General features: G+C 40.5%; 1 protein-coding gene across 5 annotated transcripts in view; it reads right to left on the reverse strand.

Moving 5' to 3' along the window:
• LOC139546596 (zinc finger protein 420-like) overlaps positions 1 to 21,477 on the reverse strand; it is a 174,634-nt gene that overhangs the window by 13,422 nt on the left and 139,735 nt on the right. The window contains exon 1 of one of the 5 annotated variants that reach the window (XM_071355200.1): positions 9,299 to 15,501. The exons of 3 other annotated variants lie outside the window; for them this stretch is intronic. In XM_071355200.1, the coding sequence (XP_071211301.1) occupies positions 9,299 to 10,012 (714 nt within the window). In that variant the 5' untranslated portion in view covers positions 10,013 to 15,501. Of the gene's footprint in view, positions 1 to 354; positions 854 to 9,298; positions 15,502 to 21,477 lie in introns of those variants that run through there. One more of the 5 variants, XM_071355162.1, reaches the window with a different exon arrangement.

Raw genomic sequence — 21,477 nt, forward strand, 5'->3', positions numbered from 1 at the left:
AATGGCCACTTTCATCATGATTTCCTAAAATGTTCTTTGTGATGCAAATGTAAAAGGGTCGTTCCACAAAATGGGTGACTTTTGCATCCCTTTGATATTTTAAGTAGAAAATATGCACCAATATTGAATTTTAAAAGCCTGTTATATTAGATGAGGGGAACTTTAATATAGACCACATGGAGAATTCAATACATCTAATTGAAAAGTCCCAACAAAAAATGTACCAATGGCAGATCGAACCGTTAACAATTTATACAGTACTGAACAACATATTAAAATATAGAACTTCAGTAGAACGCCCCCACAGTTCAACAACTGCATAGTTTGTGCCCCTGCTTTTAAGAAAGTACTCACTGGTGTAAATCGGATCTTCTGTCTCCCCCTCTTTCACTCCCAAAACGTCTTCCTCCTTCACCTTTATTGAGATAGCATCCTCTTCCTCTCTAAAAGGTTCTTCCTCTTCTTTCACTATAACAGCCTCCTCTTCCTCCTTTTTCATTCTGAAAGATTCTTTCTCCATACAGCAGACCCCCTCTTCATTAGCAAGGGAAGAGTAGTTTGGTGTGCTCATGGTCAGGGGTGTTAGCTAGCTAGCATTAGCGACTAGCCTAGTGCTAGGCTCAGTATCAATCTTTAACAAGTTTGCAAATTGAACAAGCAAATTAGGTTAAAGTTAAGCAGTTGATACGTCAACCGAAATTTGTTTAAAACACTGGGATTAGCTAATGTACACAAACATGGTCTAAAACGTAAACCTTTCAGTTTTATGTTGGCTAGCAAGCTACCGAGGTGGTTGAAAGAGTATCCGCGTTGTTGTTCCTGAAGAAGCGTCCGGTCCAGTAAATTATACGTCACGCAAGAAGCAACACCTGAAAGACGCACTTCGCCATCTGCTGGCTGGAGTGGGTAACGCAGTTTGGTAACAATAGTTACTACACTTTTTGTATTGGAAAGAACGTCATAATAATTTAACAATAAGCTGATATATTTTCTCTTCCAAATAATACGTTCCTGTACACAGACGTAGAAGCTCAATATGAATATGTAGATGATTAATAAATACTTATATGAATAGGTAGTGTGTTATTAATACACATTTTCTCTGTTTATTTTTCACATTCGTTTTTATCTAGATGTGACCATACTATTCCCTTAAAGCCACGCTCTATAAGATACAAATCATCCTGTAAACAACAGAGCAAATGCATCACATTCAAATAGCACTTGATTATCTGTAGTGCTATACACTGAGTCTACAAAACATTAAGAACACCTGCTCCTTCCATGACATAGACTGACCAGGTGAATCCAGGCTAAAGCTATGATCCCTTACTGATGTCACTAGTTAAATCCACTTCAATCCGTGTAGATGAAGGGGGGAAACAGGTTAAATAAGGATTTTTAAGCCTTGAGACATGATACATGGATTGTGCATGTGTGCCTTTTAGAGAGTGAATGTGGAAGACAAAATATTTAAGTGTCTTTGAACGGGGTATGGTAGTAGGTGCCAAGCGCATCGGTTTGTGTCAAGAACTGCAACGCTGCTGGGTTTTTCAGCTCAACAGTTTCCCATGTTTACCAAGAATGGTCCACCACCCAAACAGTGGTGGTCAGTGCCGTTTAAGATGAGGCAGGACGATTGGTTTTTTCATGAGCATGGCCTTAATTCTATTACAGCATATTGGATGACTGTCATTCATATTTCACTCACCCTGTTCAATGTAACAGCAATAGGTTTAGGCTACTACATGATACTCTAATTGTCCCTATACCCATCATGAGGTAGCAACCTAGCCTAAACCTTTGCAGTGACACATGGACAGACACATTCAATATCGGCTTGCACACTCTCGCCTGCATCTAGCTAAGATAGAGAAGGTGAACAGTATAACTTTAGACCGTCCCATCGCCCATACCCGGGCGCGAACCAGGGACCCTCTGCACACATCAACAACAGTCACCCACGAAGCATGGTTACCCATCGCTCCACAAAAGCCGCGGCCCATGAGGTAGCAACCTAGCCTATGAATGAAAGTTTAGAATGTAGGTCACACAGGTCGAGAGCAAATTTTGCGGTGACAGACAGTGACACATGGACAGACAGTGACACATTCAATATCGCCTTGCACACTCTTGCCTGCATCTAGCTGAATTAGAGATATTACTGGACAAATTCAGGTATGTTTATCCTGGTTTTGTTCCGTTTAAGAAACATTTGTCAACAGAATCGGCGGAATGAATACACCCCTAATCATGCATAAACACAGTTCACTTTCATAACAGCCACGTTGTATTCCTTCTCTCCTCCTCTCACCTTCTCCCTTTGCTTCTGGACTTCAATGCACAACACATCAGCTGTGTGTGACCAGGCGAAAAAACCTTTCCAAGTCAAACCATAACTGCTACACACATCCTACATCCTTGTCACCATATTAGCTAAAGTAATGTCATAGTCAACATAGCTAATAGAACTAACGCGTTAGTAAACCTGCTACAATCATGCAGTAACATTACAGTGTACAGTCAGTAAGCAGTTTAGCACTTACATTAGCAGGTCCCAGTGGCAATAAATTAGTAAAACCAAAAGCTTGCCTTGACTTGGAAGAGTTCCAGTGTTGTGTTGGATAGTCATAGCCAGCTAGCTAACATAGCATCCCTTTGTTTGAGCCAAGTGTTTGAGTAGGCTAAACTAGATAGCTGCATTTGCTAGCTAAGTAAGTGAAACTGAAAGTGGAAAATAAGTGACGAAATATCTCTCTCTCGCTTCTCCTTCATTTTTGAATAAAATAATTTGTTCAAAACTGTTCAACTATTGTCTTTCTCTCTCTTTGAGTAAACTACTCACCACATGTTATGCACTGCAGTGCTAGCTAGCTGTAGCTTATGCTTTCAGTACTAGATTCATTCTCTGATCCTTTCATTGGGTGGACAACATGTCAGTTCATGCTGTAAGAGCTCTGATAGGTTGGAGGACGTCCTCCGGAAGTTGTCATAATAATAATAATAAGTCTATGGAAGCCTTGAGATTCCTCCTAGGTTTTGTATTGAAGTCATGTAACCAGAGGAGGATGCAAAGTAGCATGTTTTAATCAATAATTATTTGGTGATAAAAGTATACTAAATATAATTACATCTAAACTGAAACTGACATACTCCATATTTAGTTCAAATAAATTGTTATTTGCCACATGCGCTGATTACAACGGGTGTAGTAGACCTTACCGTGAAATGCTGAATACAACCTTACTGTGAATTGCTTACTTACAAGCCCTTAACCAACAATGCAGATTTAAGAAAAATAACAGTTAAGAAAATATTTAGTAAATAAACAAAAGAAAAAAAGTAACACAATAAAGAATACAGGAGGTACCTGTACAGAGTCAATGTGGAGGCTATATACAGGGGGTACCAGTACAGAGTTAATGTGGAGGCTATATACAGGGGGTACCAGTACAGAGTTAATGTGGAGGCTATATACAGGGGGTACCTGTACAGAGTTAATGTGGAGGCTATATACAGGGGGTACCAGTACAGAGTTAATGTGGAGGCTATATACAGGGGGTACCGGTACAGAGTCAATGTGGAGGCTATATACAGGGGGTACCAGTACAGAGTTAATGTGGAGGCTATATACATGGGGTACCAGTACAGAGTCAATGTGGAGGCTATATACATGGGGTACCAGTACAGAGTTAATGTGGAGGCTATATACAGGTGGTACCAGTACAGAGTCAATGTGGAGGCTATATACATGGGGTACCAGTACAGAGTCAATGTGGAGGCTATATACAGGGGGTACCAGTACAGAGTCAATGTGGAGGCTATATACAGGAGGCACCAGTACAGAGTCAATGTGGAGGCTATATACAGGGGGTACCAGTACAGAGTCAATGTGGAGGCTATATACAGGAGGTACCTGTACAGAGTCAATGTGGAGGCTATATACTGGGGGTACCAGTACAGAGTCAATGTGGAGGCTATATACTGGGGGTACCTGTACAGAGTCAATGTGGAGGCTATATACAGGAGGTACCAGTACAGAGTCAATGTGGAGGCTATATACAGGGGGTACCGGTACAGAGTCAATGTGGAGGCTATATACAGGGGGTACCAGTACAGAGTCAATGTGGAGGCTATATACAGGGGGTACCGGTACAGAGTCAATGTGGAGGCTATATACAGGGGGTAGCGGTACAGAGTCAATGTGGAGGCTATATACAGGGGGTACCAGTACAGAGTCAATGTGGAGGCTATATACAGGGGGTACCAGTACAGAGTCAATGTGGAGGCTATATATAGGGGATAACGGTACAGAGTCAATGTGGAGGCTATATACAGGGGGTACCAGTACGGAGTCAATGTGGAGGCTATATACAGGGGGTACCAGTACAGAGTCAATGTGGAGGCTATATATAGGGGATAACGGTACAGAGTCAATGTGGAGGCTATATACAGGGGGTACCAGTACGGAGTCAATGTGGAGGCTATATACAGGGGGTACCAGTACAGAGTCAATGTGGAGGCTATATATAGGGGATAACGGTACAGAGTCAATGTGGAGGCTATATACAGGGGGTACCAGTACGGAGTCAATGTGGAGGCTATATACAGGGGGTACCAGTACAGAGTCAATGTGGAGGCTATATACAGGCGGTACCCGTACAGTGTCAATGTGGAGGCTATATACAGGGGGTACCTGTACAGAGTCAATGTGGAGGCTATATACAGGCGGTGACAGGACAGTGTCAATGTGGAGGCTATATACAGGGGGTACCAGTACAGAGTCAATGTGGAGGCTGTATACAGGCGGTGACAGGACAGTGTCAATGTGGAGGCTATATACAGGGGGTACCGGTGCAGTGTCAATGTGGAGGCTATATACAGGGGGTACCTGTACAGGGTCAATGTGGAGGCTATATACAGGGGGTACCGGTACAGAGTCAATGTGGAGGCTATATACAGGAGGTACTGGTACAGAGTTAATGTGGAGGCTATATACAGGAGGTACCAGTACAGAGTCAATGTGGAGGCTATAAACAGGAGGTAGCAGTACTGAGTCAATGTGGAGGCTGTATACAGGGGGTACCAGTACAGAGTCAATGTGGAGGCTATATACATGGGGTAACGGTACAGAGTCAATGTACTGAGGTACAGCTTAGGAGCAGGTGTTGAAATAAAAAACATACAGCTTTATACAGTTTGATTTAATGAGGCTTAATGACCAAAAGCACAATTATATTTTTGTAGAAAAACATGAGACAAGTGTACGAGCAGTATGCCTGTTCTCTCATGAACTTTAAGTAGCCTATATTTGATGTGATATATTCCTTTCGAGACAGGATTGTGTCACGGCACAGATCTGGGGAAGTGGACCAAAACATTTCTGCAGCATTGAAGGTCCCAAAGAACACAGTGGCCGCCATCATTCTTAAATGGAAAGTTTGGAACCACCAAGACTCTTCCTATTGCTGGCCGCCCGGCCAAACTGAACAATTGGGGGAGAAGGGCCTTGGCCAGGGAGGTTACCAAGAACCCGATGGTCCCTCTGACAGGGCTCAAGAGTTCCTCTGTGGAAATTGGAGAACCTTCCAGAAGGACAACCATCTCTGCACCACTCCACCAATTTGGCCTTTTTGGTAGAGTGGCCAGACGGAAGCCACTTCTCAGTAGCAGGGACTGGGAGACTAGTCAGGATCGAGGGAAAGATGAACGGAGCAAAGTACAGAGAGATAATTGATGAAAACCTGCTCAAGAGCACTCAGGACCTCAGACTGGGGCAAAGGTTCACCTTCCAACAGGAAAACAACCCTAAGCACACAGTAGAACAACATAGAAGTGGCTTTGGGAAAAGTCTCTGAATGTCCTTGAATGGCCCAGCCAGAACCCGGATTTGAACCCGATCGAACAACTCTGAAGAAATCCTGAAAATAGCTGCGCAGCGACGCTCTCCATCCAACCTGACAGATCTTGAGAGGATCTGCAGAGAAGAATGGGAGAAACTCCACAAATACAGGTGTGCCAAGATTGTAGTGTCATACCCAAGGCGGCTTGAGGCTGTAATCGCTGCCAAAGGTGCTTCAACAAAGCACTGAGTAAAGGTTCTGAATACTTATTTAAATGTGATATTTCAGTTTTATTTTTTAAATGCATTTGCAAACATTTCTAAAATCCTGTTTTTGCTTCGTCATTATAGGGTGGTGTTGTGCAGATTCATGAGGAAAACCTCCCAATTTAATCAATTTTAGAATATTCCAGTAAATTCAGGAAGTAAACTGAAAATTCCAATTCTCTTCTATGGTTTTCAATGAGGAAAATGTGCAATTTGGTTTACTTTCTGAATTGACTGGAATTGAAATGGAATTGACTCCAACCCTGGTTTTACTACAAAGCTGTCAACGTCATCACTTAGTCAATCGATGTTATAATGCATAACGCTCACAGATGTGCTTGTTCTCAATCAGAGTACATTTTCTAATAGAAAAAAACAGAATTAAACAAATAAAATGTATTATGCACCTGAGTATCTTCAACATGGACAATCTGGTTGATTCTCTGCTCAACAACACTGACTGTGAATCAATCTGGTTGATTCTCTGCTCAACAACACTGACTGTGAATCAATCTGGTTGATTCTCTGCTCAACAACACTGACGGTGTCAAACTTTGCTGTGTGTCCAGGCTGTCACTTCTGTCATCAACTACTAACACCAGTGCTGCACCTTTGTCCTTGAGAGACTGGATGACGGCTTCCTGCTCCCTCTTCCATAGTGACAACACTGATGGCTCAACATGGGTTTCTGAGAGACTGGATGACGGCTTCCTGCTCCCTCTTCCATAGTGACAACACTGATGGCTCAACATGGGTTTCTGAGAGACTGGATGACGGCTTCCTGCTCCCTCTTCCATAGTGACAACACTGATGGCTCAACATGGGTTTCTGAGAGACTGGATGACGTCTTCCTGCTCCCTCTTCCATAGTGACAACACTGATGGCTCAACATGGGTTTCTGAGAGACTGGATGACGGCTTCCTGCTCCCTCTTCCATAGTGACAACACTGATTAAATGGGTTTCTGCGAACTGATGACGGCTTCTGAGCACACTTCCATAGTGACAACATGATGGCTCAACCTGGCTCTTCTGAGGACTTGGATGATGGTGACATCACCTCCATAGCGCAACCTATGGTGTATTGGGCTTCGAGAGACTGGATGATGGCTGCCTGCTCCCTCTTCCATAGTGACAACACTATTTTTATTCCCACAGCCTTGATCACCGTCCCTGGAGTGTCTTCGCTGCACATCAGACAAGTTCTGAAGACTTCCAGAAGCTGTGATTGAAACACGATGTACTTCATCTCCTTGTTAGGAGCAGAGTTTCAGACTCTCTGAAATAATATTATTAGTGGCAATACATCAACAGCACAAAGTTAATATGTTACTATGTCCAGTAATGGCACCACCACCCATCAGCCCATTATCTTCTTTATGTCAAAGCTGCAGTGTATTGTTGCTGTAGGAGTTTATGATTAATAATCCTATTTATTTAAAGCCCCACTAAGATGTCACCATACTATTCCTTTAAAGCTCCTCTGTCAGATATAAATCATCAGAGTGGGAAACCAACTGACATGGAAACAATGGAGCAAATGTGTCACTATCAGAGTATTATGACATTATATAGAACTACTCAGATATTCAAAATATAACTTGATTATCAGAGGGGTGTATTATGACATCATATAGAACTACTCAGACATTCCAAATCAGGCTTCATCCATATCATGAAGGTGGATATTGATCCAACCACTTCAAAAGTAATGACCAGGCTGATGGAAACAGGTTATGCCTTTACAATTTTATAAAAGCCGACAGGCGATATGTTAGTTCGTTTTACATGGTGGGGTCTTTTTGTGTCAGTAAAAATGTTTAAGCGAGAAATGGCGGTGGAAACTCCTTTATGCTCAAAAATGTATATTTAAGTTTTGTCACGCAAAGCCTTTTATCTGCAATGAGTCTGTTTGATAGAAACATTTCTGGTGGGAAAAGGCGTATATTGTTTTATGCAGATTTCTGAATATTCACATGAAAATCTGTCTCAAATTACATGGAAACTTAGCTACTAAGGTGGATATTGATCCAACACCTGCTACTTATTCAAACCAGCCCACTGGGCACAGACGGCAGTTCAACATCTAGTTTCTATTTACATTTCTTTGAGTCGTCAACTAAAGTGAATTCAACATGAAATCAACACAAAATGTCACCTGTCATTGGATTTAGGTTGCCAGTTGGATGAAAAATAACAGAAAATAACTGATGTTGATGGCTTTTTACAAATCCAATCAGTTTTCTACATCTATCATCATCACGTGGATTTGTTTTGTTGAAATGACGTGGAAACAACGTTTATTCAACCAGTGGGAGGCTTGTAAATGACCCCAGGAAAGTGGAACGAGGAACTCTTCATTGAGACTAATAAACAGCAATCCAGGGGTGAGTTGAGGTGGATATTATAAAATAAGGATCTGCTGGAGTCCAAGTCAAACCAAGATTCTTTATTTCTGAGCTCAGAGAGAATAACAGTTACACACCGCAGTGTAGACAGTCTGAATTCCTGAAGCATTAGGTGATGGGCACATATCTTTATAGTTTCCTGTTCCTGGGCGGGACTTTATTCATACAAGGACCCAGGTGCAAATTGGTTTACAACACAGAATGATACTCCTAAGAACAGGAGCTTATAATAGGACAGTTTCACAAGGTTAGTCACATAATCAGTTATGTGGACACACATACAATTAACATTTTCCATTACAGAGTCTGAATATTTTCATGTCATTAAATCATCAGTGGGCCAAAAATGCAAATGTCAACAATGGAACAAATGCATCACATCCAAATATCACTGTATTATCTGTAGTGCTGGAGGAATGACACACCCAGATAAACACACACAAAGAGTTTAAAAAGGACCATTTAAACACATGGAATCTGATCTACTTTATATTCAAACTGACATACTCCATATTAAATTCATGTTTTCTAATAAAAACAAACAAATATATGTTTGAGTATACCTTGTACCATTTAATTTCATACGGTAAAAACAAGTAAACACATTATCAGTCAACAATATAAGACAATGGGAGCACTGTGTATGTTCTCTGATGAATTTTAAGTCAATGAGATGTGAAATATCAATATACAAGTAATTCTTCTCTTATGTGTGGATTCTCTCATGACGTTTAAGTGACTGTGATGAGTAATATGTTTTCCCAGTCTGAGCAATTTCTAAGCCTTCTCCTCTGTGTGTATTCTTTTGTGTCGTTTCAGCTCCCCTGAACTGCCGAAACACTTTCCACACTGAGAGCAGTGGTAAGGCTTCTCCCCTGTGTGTATTCTCTCGTGCCGTTTCAGATACCCTGGCCGATTGAAACCCCTTCCACACTGAGAGCAGTGGTAAGGCTTCTCCCCTGTGTGTATTATCTCATGTTGTTTCAGCTCCCCTGACCGCTTGAAACACTGTCCACACTGGGAGCAGTGGTAAGGCTTCTCCCCTGTGTGTATTATCTCATGTTGTTTCAGCTCCCCTGACCGCTTGAAACACTGTCCACACTGGGAGCAGTGGTAAGGCTTCTCCCCTGTGTGTATTCTCTCATGTTGTTTCAGATGACAAGGCTGTATGAAACTCTTTCCACACTGGGAGCAGTGGTAAGGCTTCTCCCCTGTGTGTATTCTCTCATGATCTTTTAGGTGTGATTTCTGATTAAAACCAATTCCACACTGGGAGCAGTGGTAAGGCTTCTCCCCTGTGTGTATTCTCTCATGCCGTTTCAGATACCCTGGCTGATTGAAACCCTTTCCACACTGGGAGCAGTGGTAAGGCTTCTTCCCTGTGTGTATTTTCTCGTGTTGTTTCAGCTCCCTTGAACGGCTGAAACACTTTCCACACTGGGAGCAGTGGTAAGGCTTCTCTTTGTGTGTATTTTCTCGTGTTGTTTCAGGTCCCATAACCGGTTACAACCCTTTCTACAGTGGGAGCACTGGTGTCGTCTTGCTGGTTCGGACGTCCCTGGCTCTGGTTCCTCTGAGTCTGGTCTTTCTCCTGCCAAAGACACTGTGTTATGTTTAAATAGAAACCTCCACATGATAAAACAACCTTGCTACGAGGGTAAATCCTAAATCAGATCTCTCAATAACCTGAGGCCAGTTTTAACAATTATAGTGTGATTTTAAAACAAATGTAGAGCTTCCTGGCAATTACTGCTATGTTTACATTACTTATTTTATTCATCCTGTTTTACAAGTCAGAACACAAACTAGACAGTTCTAGGACACTGAAGACACAGACGTCGCTAGATTCCAATCAAGCAGGTGGTTCTAAATATTTTGTGTGGAAGTCCAAAACTTGTTTTTACGTCGAAAATACAAAGCACAAGATACAAAGCACTTGAACTTTGTGAAGCGTTTATTTGGGCTGCAATTTCTAAGGCTGGTAACTCTAATGAACTTATGCATCAGAAGTAACTCTGGGTCTCCCATTCCTGTGATGGTCCTAAAAGTAATGATGGACTGTTGTTTCTCTTTGCTTATTTGAGCTGTTCTTGACATAATATGGACTTCGTCTTTTACCCAATAAGGCTATCTTCTGTATACCACCCCTACCTTGTCACAACACAACTGATTGGCTCAAACACATTAACTTCTTATGGCTGCAGCACGACGCCGGTACACTTATGACAACAGCCAGCTCAAGTGCAGGGCGCGAAATTCAAAATATATATTTCTTTAAATATTTAACTTTCACACATTAACAAGTCCAATACAGCTAATGAAAGATACACATCTTGTGAATCCAGCCAACATGTCCGATTTTTAAAATGTTTTACAGCGAAAACACCACGTATATTTATGTTAGCTCACCACCAAATACAAAAGAGGACAGACATTTTTCACAGCACAGGTAGCATGCACAAAGCCAATCTAACTAACCAAGAACCAACCAAACTAACCAACAAACAACTTCATCAGATGACAGTCTTATAACATGTTATTCAATAAATCTATGTTTTGTTCGAAAAATGTGCATATTTCAGGTATAAATCATAGTTTACATTGCAGCTACAATCAGAAGTTGCACCGAAAGCAGACAGAATAATTACAGACACCAACGTCAAATACCTAATTACTCATCATAAAACATTTCTGAAAAATACATAGTGTACAGCAATTGAAAGACAGGCATCTTGTGATTCCAGACAATATTTCCGATTTATCAAGTGTTTTACAGCGAAAACACAATATAGCGTTATATTAGCTCACCACAATAGCCAAAAACACAAACAATTTCCCAGCAGCAAAAGTTAGCGATCGTAACAAACAAGCAAAAGATATATAATTTTTGACTAACCTTGATTTTCTTCCTCAGATGACAGTCCTATAACATCAGGTTATACATACACTTATGTTTTGTTCGAAAATGTGCATATTTAGAGCTGAAATCAATGGTTACACCATGTGCTAACTTAGCTACTTTTCCCCATTACGTCCGGATTTTTCCTGACACTTTTTCTGACACACATATTCTGACCAAATAGCTATTCATAAACATAACTAAAAAATACATGTTGTATAGGAAATGATAGATCCATTAGTTCTTAATGAAATCGCAGTGTTAGAATTCTAAAAAATAACTTCATTACGATATGCAGCTTCGGTATAGCTAGAGTACCCAAACGTTGCCCGCCGGCGACTAGTACAACATGTTCGACAGATATATGAAATAGCATCATAAAATGTTTCTTACTTTTGCTGATCTTTCATCAGAATGTTGGACAAGGTGTCCTTTGTCCAGAACAGTCGTTGTTTGGAATTAGAACGGACACTTTCCCTCTTCATTTAGCACGCGCGCTAGCCGGGTGGCACGAATCGCTCCATCGTCAACAAAGTCAGAGAACGGAACACGGCAAAACTCCCGAAAAAATTTCAATAATCTGATTAAACTATATTGAAAAAACATACTTTACGATGATATGGTCACATGTATCAGATAAAATCAAAGCCGGAGATAGTAGTCGTCCATAACGGCAGCTAAACAGAAGGCAATCCCACTGTCCACCGCACGCCCATCAGAGTACCGGAAATGAGGGACACGTCATACAAAGAGCCTGTATTCCACGTCAGACCAAGATAAACACGAAATTTCTTCTCTCACAGCCTCTTGACATCCAGGGGAAGGTCTATGAAGTGCACGTAGACTCTTACGTTTCATGCCCATGTATAGGCAGGAAGAAAAACAGAGCCTCAATTTCAGACTTTCCACTTCCTGGTCAGGAAGTTTGTGCCAAATGAGTTCTGTTTGACTCACAGATATAATTCAAACGGTTTTAGAAACTAGAGAGTGTTTTCTATCCAATAGTAATAATAATATGCATATTGTATGAGCAAGAATTGAGTACGAGGCCGTTTGAAATGGGCACATTTTATCTGGCTACTCAATACTGCCCTGCAGCCCAAACAGGTTAAAATCTAGCCACCGTGTCAGATTTCAAAAAGGCTTTACGGCAAAAGCAAACCATGCGATTATCTGAGGACAGCACCCCATCAAACAAACACATGACAATCATATTTCAACCCGCCAGGTGCGATACAAAACTCAGAAATAACTATATAATTTGTGCCTTAAGTTTGAAGAGCTTCTTCTGTTGGGACTCCAATATGTCCCATAAACATCACAAATGGTCCTTTTGTTCAATTAATTCCATCGTTATATCTCCAAAATGTCCATTTATTTGGCGCGTTTGATAAAAAAAACACAGGTTCCAACTCACCCAGCATGACTACAAATATCTAATAAGTTAAGTTACCTGTAAACGCTGTCCAAACATTTCAAACAACTTTCCTAATCCAACTTTAGGTATTTTAAAATGTAAATAATCGAGAAAATTTAAGATGGGATAAACTGTGTTCAATACCGGATAAAAACAACGTGAAGCGCGTGACCTGGAGCGCGCATCAAAACATTAGAGAGCAATAGGCTGGACCCTCGTTCTGAATAGACATACTTCTTCATTTCTCTAAAGAAAAACATCAACCAATTTCTAAAGACTGTTGACATCTAGTGGAAGCAATAGGAACTGCAACCAAGTGCCACAGAAAAGTGCCACACAAAGCCATTTGAAAACAGAGTCCCCTCAACAACAAAAAAATCCTCCTGGATGGTTTGTCTTCGGGGTTTCACCTGCCAAATAAGTTCTGTTATACTCACAGACAGTATTTTAACCGTTTTAGAAACTTTAGAGTGTTTTCTATCCAAATCTACCAATTATATGCATATCCTAGCTTCTGGGCCTGAGTAGCAAGCAGTTTACTTTGGGAACGCTTTCAACCTGGATGTGAAAATACTGCCCCCTATCCCAAACAGGTTAAGGAAAGAAATTCCACAACTTAACTTCTAAAAAGGCACACATGTTAATTGAAATGCATTTCAGGTGACTACCTCATGATGCTACAGTCCTCCTTTAAGACTCCATCATGTTTAGAATGTGTCTGGAAGCGCTACTCTATCTATTCTACTCTCATCCTTTCGGTTTTAATCATATTTATAATAATAATGTTATAATAGGTAATAACTAACTTTAATAACTAGGGTTAATACCTGCCTGGCGCCCCAACAAAATCTTTATCTTTACCCCCCTCTAACAATACCGCTACAGAATTAGCATAGTAGGCCATGTAACTTAAGGTAATCAGAAATATTTAGGACTAACTAATTCTTTGCCACCCATTCTGAAACTAACTGCAGCTCTATGTTAAGTGTTGCAGTCATTTCAGTTGCTGTGGTAGCTGACGTGTACAGTGTTGAGTCATCCGCATACATAGACACACTGGCTTTACTCAAATGTCATTGGCATGTTGTTGGTAAAGATTGGAAAAAAGAAGGTGCCAAACAGCTGCCCTGGGGAATTCCTGATTCTACATTGATTTTGTTGTACAGGCTTCCATTAAAGAACACTGTGTTCTGTTAGACAGGTAGCTCTGGGGCGGCAGGTAGCCTAGTGGTTAGAGCGGTAGGCCAGTAACCGAAACATTGCTGGATCGAATCCCCGAGCTGACAAGGTAAAACTCTGTCGTTCTGCCCCTGAACAAGGCAGTCCTAGGCCGTCATTGAAAAAAATAATTTGTTCTTAACTGACTTGCCTAGTTAAATAAAGTTTACATAAAAAAAAAAAAAACTCTTTATCCACAATATAGCAGGGGGTGTAAAGCCATACGTTTTTTTCAGCAGCAGACTACGATCGATAATGTCAAAAGCCGCACTGAAGTCTAACAAAACAGCCCCAACAATATTTTTATCATCAATTTCTCTCAGCCAATCAGTCATTTGTAAGTGCTGTGCTTGTTGAATGAACTTCCCTATAAGCTGAAAGTCTCAATTTGTTTACTGTAAAATAGCATTGTATCTGGCCAAACACCATTTATTTTTTTTAAATGTAAGGGTTGGTAACAGGTTGATTGGTTGGCTATTTAAGCCAGTAAAGGGAGCTTTACTATTCTTGGGTAGTGGAATGACTTTAGCTTCCCTCCAGGCCTGAGGGAACACACTTTCTAGTAGGCTTAAATTAAAGACAAGGCAAATAGGAGTGGCAATATCGGCCGCTATTATCCTCAATCATTTTCCATCCACGTTGTCAGACACCAGTGACACGTCATTGTTGATTTTTTTGCCCAAAATGTAATTGAAGATGCACCAAAGATTTTTACTATCATTCTTCATGTCATTTATCTTTGTTTCATAGTGTAGTTTCTTCTTTTTATTCAGTTTAGTCACATGATTTCTCAATTTGCAATACGTTTGCCAATCAGTTATACAGCCAGACCTATTTGCCATCTCTTTTGCCTCCCTCTTCATCATACCATTTTTAAATTCCTCATCGATCCACGTGGATTTAACAGTTTTTACAGCCATCTGTGGATTAGATGAAGGAGGGGTTGAGGTCAGGACAGATTCTCATCAGGGAGATAAAGGTTTGGTATCCTGTTACCCTCTTTACTCTCTTCCTGTGGAACCATAAGATGTAAGGATTGGAGAGAAGGAGGAGTGTCTTAAGTGAGATATATATCTGGATGGAACAAATGTTGGGATGACTGAATTACAGCTGTACAGAACCTTTGGGAATAATTAAACTTGGTTAAAGCTTCTCTAGTGTCCGTGAGTTATTTACTGTGAAAAAAAGAGAACCAAACAACATCAACAACATAGGAATCACTACAAACAATTGTATGACCTCTTATATAGCACATTAGGCCCAGCCTTTTGGAACTGTGGATTTCCTAGATATGGCTACTATATTGTGATCACTACATCCGATGAATTTGGATACTGCTTTAAAACACATTTCTGCAGCATTAGTAAAGATATGATCAAAATATGTTGATGATTTAATTTCTGTACTGTTTGTAACTACCCTGGTAGGTTGATTGATAACCTGAACAAGGTTGACGGCACTGGTTACAGTTCAAAGCTTTCTCTTGAGTGGGCAGCCTGATGACAGCTTTCCTCCAGTATTAGTTAATTCATTAACAGTGTCTGGAGTTTAGTTTGCCTGTTCTACAGTCTTGTAAAGATAGGGGGGTTGACTGGGACAGGCAATGTAACATCCATAATGTTTTAAGAAAAAGTTTTTGTAAAATTTGCACTTTACAACGGATCATTGAAACTTTCTCTCCAAAGCTAACTTTCATCAAGGTTTTATATGGTCTATTGGTTTCTCTCTTTTCATTGGCAGAATCCTTTTTCAGTGTTATGATATTCATAACATCCATATCCACCAGTCTATCTTCCTGTCAACTAACAGAACTCTGCTGGTTGTCCTGGTAACAGATACCAGTCTATCTTCCTGTCAACTAACAGACCTCTGCTGGTTGTCCTGGTAACAGATACTAGTGGGTAGATCTATTTTATTTGTTCAAACTAAACTACAACACTTACTTTGATGTGTCAAATCTGATCCTTTCTTCTCTTCTCCTCCTCTCACAGTTCCACTCAGCCCCGTTGTTTTCCTGCAGTCCACCAGCAGCACAGACAACCTCTTCATACCCAGCAGTAAGGTGCTACCGGGAGAGGCACGGCACGGGGACTCCAGGAGGGAGGAAGGGCTAGAGTTGTCCTGGTAACCATAAAGAGGGGACACAGACACATAACATTATGGATGCTGATGTCACTGTTGTCATGAAGTGCTTTACAGAAACCCAGCCCAGACCCAGATAGAGGTCCCGTGGTCCCGTGTGGCTCAGTTGGTAGAGCATGGCGCTTGCAACGCCAGGGTTGTGGGTTCATTCCCCACGGGGGGACCAGGATGAATATGTATGAACTTTCCAATTTGTAAGTCGCTCTGGATAAGAGCGTCTGCTAAATGACTTAAATGTAAATGTAATAGAGCAAGCTGTATGCTAGACCAGACCAAGCTGTACCATCTGGTGTTCTGTTCTGGAGAGACTCTTCTCTGACTCGTCAGCATCAGGATGTTGTTGAGGCTCCCCAGAGGATCCACCATAGTCACGTCTCTCTCCTGCTTGAATGACAACATCAAACAGACAGTCAACTTATAACCGTCTATTACAATCATAGGGTCTCAAAAAAAATGTTAACTTTCATCATGATTTTTAAATATATTGTTTGTGATGCAAATGTGAAAGGGTGACTTTCACGTATACTTGAGTCATTTTCTATTAAGGTATCTTTACTTATATTCAAGTATGACAATTGGGTACTTTTTCCACCACTGTGATTCATTGGGTCTTACAATAGGCATGAATGTGTCTAAAAAGGGCCTATAAAATATTATTTGTGATGCAAATGTTAAAGGGTCGTTCTACTAAATGGGTGCCTTTTGTGTCCCTTTGATATTTTAAGTAGAAATTATGCAACAATATTGAATTTGAAAAGACTGTTATATTAGATGAGGGGAACTTTAATATAGACCACATGGAGAATTCAATACATCTAATTTAAAAGTCCCCAAAATAAATGTACCAATGGCAGATTGAACCTTTAAGAATGTAAACAGTAGGAAACGGGTGGGTATAATTTGTGGAACGTTCCAACACGAATCTATTCCAAAAACGTCGTAATGTACAAGGATGCCAACAAACGCCGCATACAAAGTAGCATGATCAATTCACCTAGCTAACTAGCTGCCAAAAGGGCATCAACTCACCATGTAGCTTATTCTTAATGTTTGTCCATAGGCTACCAGAGAGAGGACAGACATTTTTCAGAAATAAACGTGGTGAGTGAAACACTTTATGAAATAGCCCACTCCCTACCCGGTATCCTATTCTGCCGCTATACAACTGTGTATGCGTTGTTTGTTGGCAACCTTGCTCAAAACATATTCAAGTGTAGAACTTCAGTAGAATGCCCCTTAAAACCACACATTAGTTCAACAACTGCATAGTTTGTGCCCCTGTTTAAGAAAGTACTCACTGGTGTTAATCGGATCTTCTGTCTCCTCCTCTTTCACTCCCAAAACGTCTTCCTCCTTCACCTTTATTGAGATAGCATCCTCTTCCTCTCTAAAAGGTTCTTTCTCTTCTATCACTATAACAGCCTCCTCTTCCTCCTTTTTCATTCTGAAAGGTTCTTTCTCTTCTTCCTTCACTATAACAGCCTCTTCTTCCTTCACTATAACAGCCTCTTCTTCCTTCACTATAACAGCCTCTTCTTCCTTCACTATAACAGCCTCTTCTTTCTTCACTATAACAGCCTCCTCTTCCTCCTTTTTCATTCTGAAAGGTTCTTTCTCTCCTTTCACTGTAATACCCTCCTCTTCTTCTTTCACGACAATGTTCAGCGCCAGAGCTTCTTTCTCCGTCCAGCAGACCTCCTCTTCTTTAGCAGGGGAGGAGTAGTTTAGTGAACTCATGGTCGGGGATGTTAGCTAGCTAGCATTAGCGACTAGCCTAGTGCTAGGCTCAGCATCAATCTTTAACAAGTTTGCAAATTGAACAAGCAAATTAGGTTAAAGTTAACCAGTTAATACGTCTACAGAATTGTGTTTACAACAGTGAGATTAGCTAATGTACATAAACGTGGTCTAAAGCGTCAATCTTTCAGTTTTATGTTGGCTTGCAAGCTACCGAGGCGGTTGAAAGAGTAGCCGCGTTGTTGTTCCTGAAGAAGCGACCCGTCCAGTAAATTATACGTCACGCAAGAAGCATCGTCTGAAAGATTGCACATCCGCCATCTGCTGACTGGAGTGGGTAACGCAGTTTGGAAACAAGTTACTACACTTTTGTATTGGAAAGAACGTCATAATAATTTAACAATAAGCTGATGTTTTTTCTCTTACGTCTTACAAATAATACTTTCCTGTACATAGAAGTAGAAGCTTAATATGAACATGTGGATGATGAATAAATACTTCCATGAATAGGTAGTGTGTTAAAACACATTTGCTCTGTTCATTTTTCACATTCGTTTTTATCTAGATGTGACCATACTACTCCCTTAAAGCCACGCTCTATAAGATACAAATCATCCTGTAAACAATAGAGCAAATACGGTGAAGCATTGTGGTGGCAGCATCATGCTGTGGGGTTGTTTTTCAGCGGCAGGGACTGGGAGACTAGTCATGATCGAGGGAAATATGAACAGACTGGAGCAAAGGTTCACCTTCCAACAGAACAACAATCCTAAGCACACAGCCAAGACAACGCAGAAGTGGCTTCGGGACAAGTCTCTGAATGTCCTTGAGTGACCCAGCCAAAAATACAGGTGTACCCAAGAATACTCTAGGCTGTAATTGCTGCCAAAGATGCTTCAACAAAGTACTGAGTAAAGGGTCTGAATACTTATGTAAATGTTATATTTCAGTTTTTAATTATAAAATACATTTGCAAAAATTTCTAAAACCCTGTCTTTGCTTTATCATTATGGGGTGTTGTGTGTAGATTGAAGAGGAAAACATCCCAATTTAATCAATTTTAGAATAAGACTGTAACATAACAAAATGTGGAAAAAGTCAGGAGGTCTGAATTCCTCCAGAATGCACTGTAAGTGATTGTGTATGTAGACCAGAATATCAGGAACAGGCTGGATGTGAGAAGGAGGATGGCATCTCACTGCCATTCAGCATTCAGGAAGTAAACTGAAAATGCCAATTCTCTTCTATGGTTTTCAATGAGGAATATGTGGAATTGGAATTTGGTTTACTTCTTGAATTGACTGGAATTGAAATGGAATTAACTCCAACCCTGGTTTTACTACAAAGCTGTCAACGTCATCATTTAGTCAATCGATGTTATAATGCATAACGCTCACAGATGTGCTTGTTCTCATTCAGACTACATTTTCTAATTGAATAACAGAATAGAAGAAAAACATTGTATTATGCACCTGAATAACTTTCGACATGGACATCCTGGTTGATTCTCTGCTCGACAACACTGACTGGGGTGTATTATGACATCATATAGAACTACCCAGACATTCCAAATATCACTTGATTATCAGAGGGGTGTATTATGACATCAGATAGAACTACTCAGACATTCCAAATATCACTTGATTATCAGATGGGTGTATTATGACATCAGATAGAACTACTCAGACATTCCAAATATCACTTGATTATCAGAGGGGTGTATTATGACATCAGATAGAACTACTCAGACAATCCAAATATCATATGATTATCAGAGGGGTGTATTATGACATCAGATAGAACTACTCAGACATTCCAAATATCATATGATTATCAGAGGAGTGAATTATGACATCAGATAGAACTACTCAGACATTCCAAATATCATATGATTATCAGAGGGGTGTATTATGACATCAGATAGAACTACTCAGACATTCCAAATATCATATGATTATCAGAGGAGTGAATTATGACATCAGATTGAACTACTCAGACATTCCAAATATCATATGATTATCAGAGGGGTGTATTATGACATCAGATAGAACTACTCAGACATTCCAAATATCACTTGATTATCAGAGGAGTGTATTATGACATCAGATAGAACTACTCAGACATTACAAATCAGGCTTCATCCATATCATGTAGGTGGATATTGATCCAACCATTTCAAAAGTAATGACCGGGCTGACGGAAACAGGATATGCACTTTTATAAATGCCAACAGACAATTTGTTAGTTTGTTTGACAAGTTGTTAGTTGTCTTTTTGTGTCAGTAAAAATGTCTAAGCGAGAAATGGCTGTGGAAACGGCTTTATGCGCAAATATTTCTATAATAACTGTCGTGTCTCTTTGTCTTAGCTCTTATTACTTATTTATATCATAAGACTCCGCATACAAGGAATGGAACTGCAGCTTCACATTTACTAGAACGAGTTAGTACCAGATTAACATAGAACAACACTGTGCATGACCAAGGGTGCTCCGTTCTTAAAGGGGACATCAGTAATTAACAGAACATTCCTTCTCTTATTCAATCAGACTTTAACCAAACCACAACTGAAACATGTCCCAGAACTTGTTGTAGTTGTTTTGCATCTTTTAATTTGAACTTGATCAAATCGTTTTTTTGTGTGTTTGTTTATAAGTCCAGTCTGTCTGGTGGACGGTGCCTTCGTTCTGGGTAGCACCTTGGATTGAAAAGTGAAATTTGTAAGGCTTCTTTCTCCCTGTGTGTATACGCTCCCTGTGTGTATGAGCTTTCTGCTTCCCTAACTCCGTAAAACTCCTTCCACACTGAACGCAATGGTATGGCTTCTCCCCTGTGTGTATTTCGCTCATGATATTTCATGTTTCCTAACATGTTAAAACTCTTTCCACAATGGGAGCAGTGGTACATCCCTGATAGTGAACATTTATCCTTTGCCAAGATAATCCATCCACCTGACAGGTGTGGCATATCAAGAATCTGATTAAACAGCATTATCATTACACATGTGCACCTTGTGCCGGGGACAATAAAAGGCCACAAAAATGTGCAGTTCTGTCACACAACACAGCGGGCAATTGGCATGCTGACTGCAGGAATGTCCATTGAGGTGGTTGCCAGGGGATTTTATGGACAGCACCAGTCAAAAGTTTGGACACACCTACTCATTCAAGGGTTTTTCTTTATTTTCACTATGAAATAACACATATGGAATCAGTAACCAAAAAAAGTGTTAAATAAATCAAAATATATTTTAGATTCTTCAAACTTGCCACCTTTTGCCTTGATGACAGCTTTGCACACTCCCAACAGTCTTGTAGGAGTTCCAACACACGCTGATAATGCTGTTGGCCACTTTTCCTAACCTCTGCGGTCCAATTCATCCCAAACCAGCTCAATTGGATTGAGGTCAGGTGATTGTGGAGGCCAGGTCATCTGATGCAGCACTCCAACACTCTCCTTCTTTGTCAAATAGCCCTTACACAGCCTGGAGGTGTGTTGGGTCATTGTCCTGTTGAAAAACAAATGATAGTCCCACTAAGCCCAAAACAGAC

This window comes from Salvelinus alpinus, chromosome 2, assembly GCF_045679555.1.
Source record: "Salvelinus alpinus chromosome 2, SLU_Salpinus.1, whole genome shotgun sequence".
NCBI lineage: Eukaryota > Metazoa > Chordata > Actinopteri > Salmoniformes > Salmonidae > Salvelinus > Salvelinus alpinus.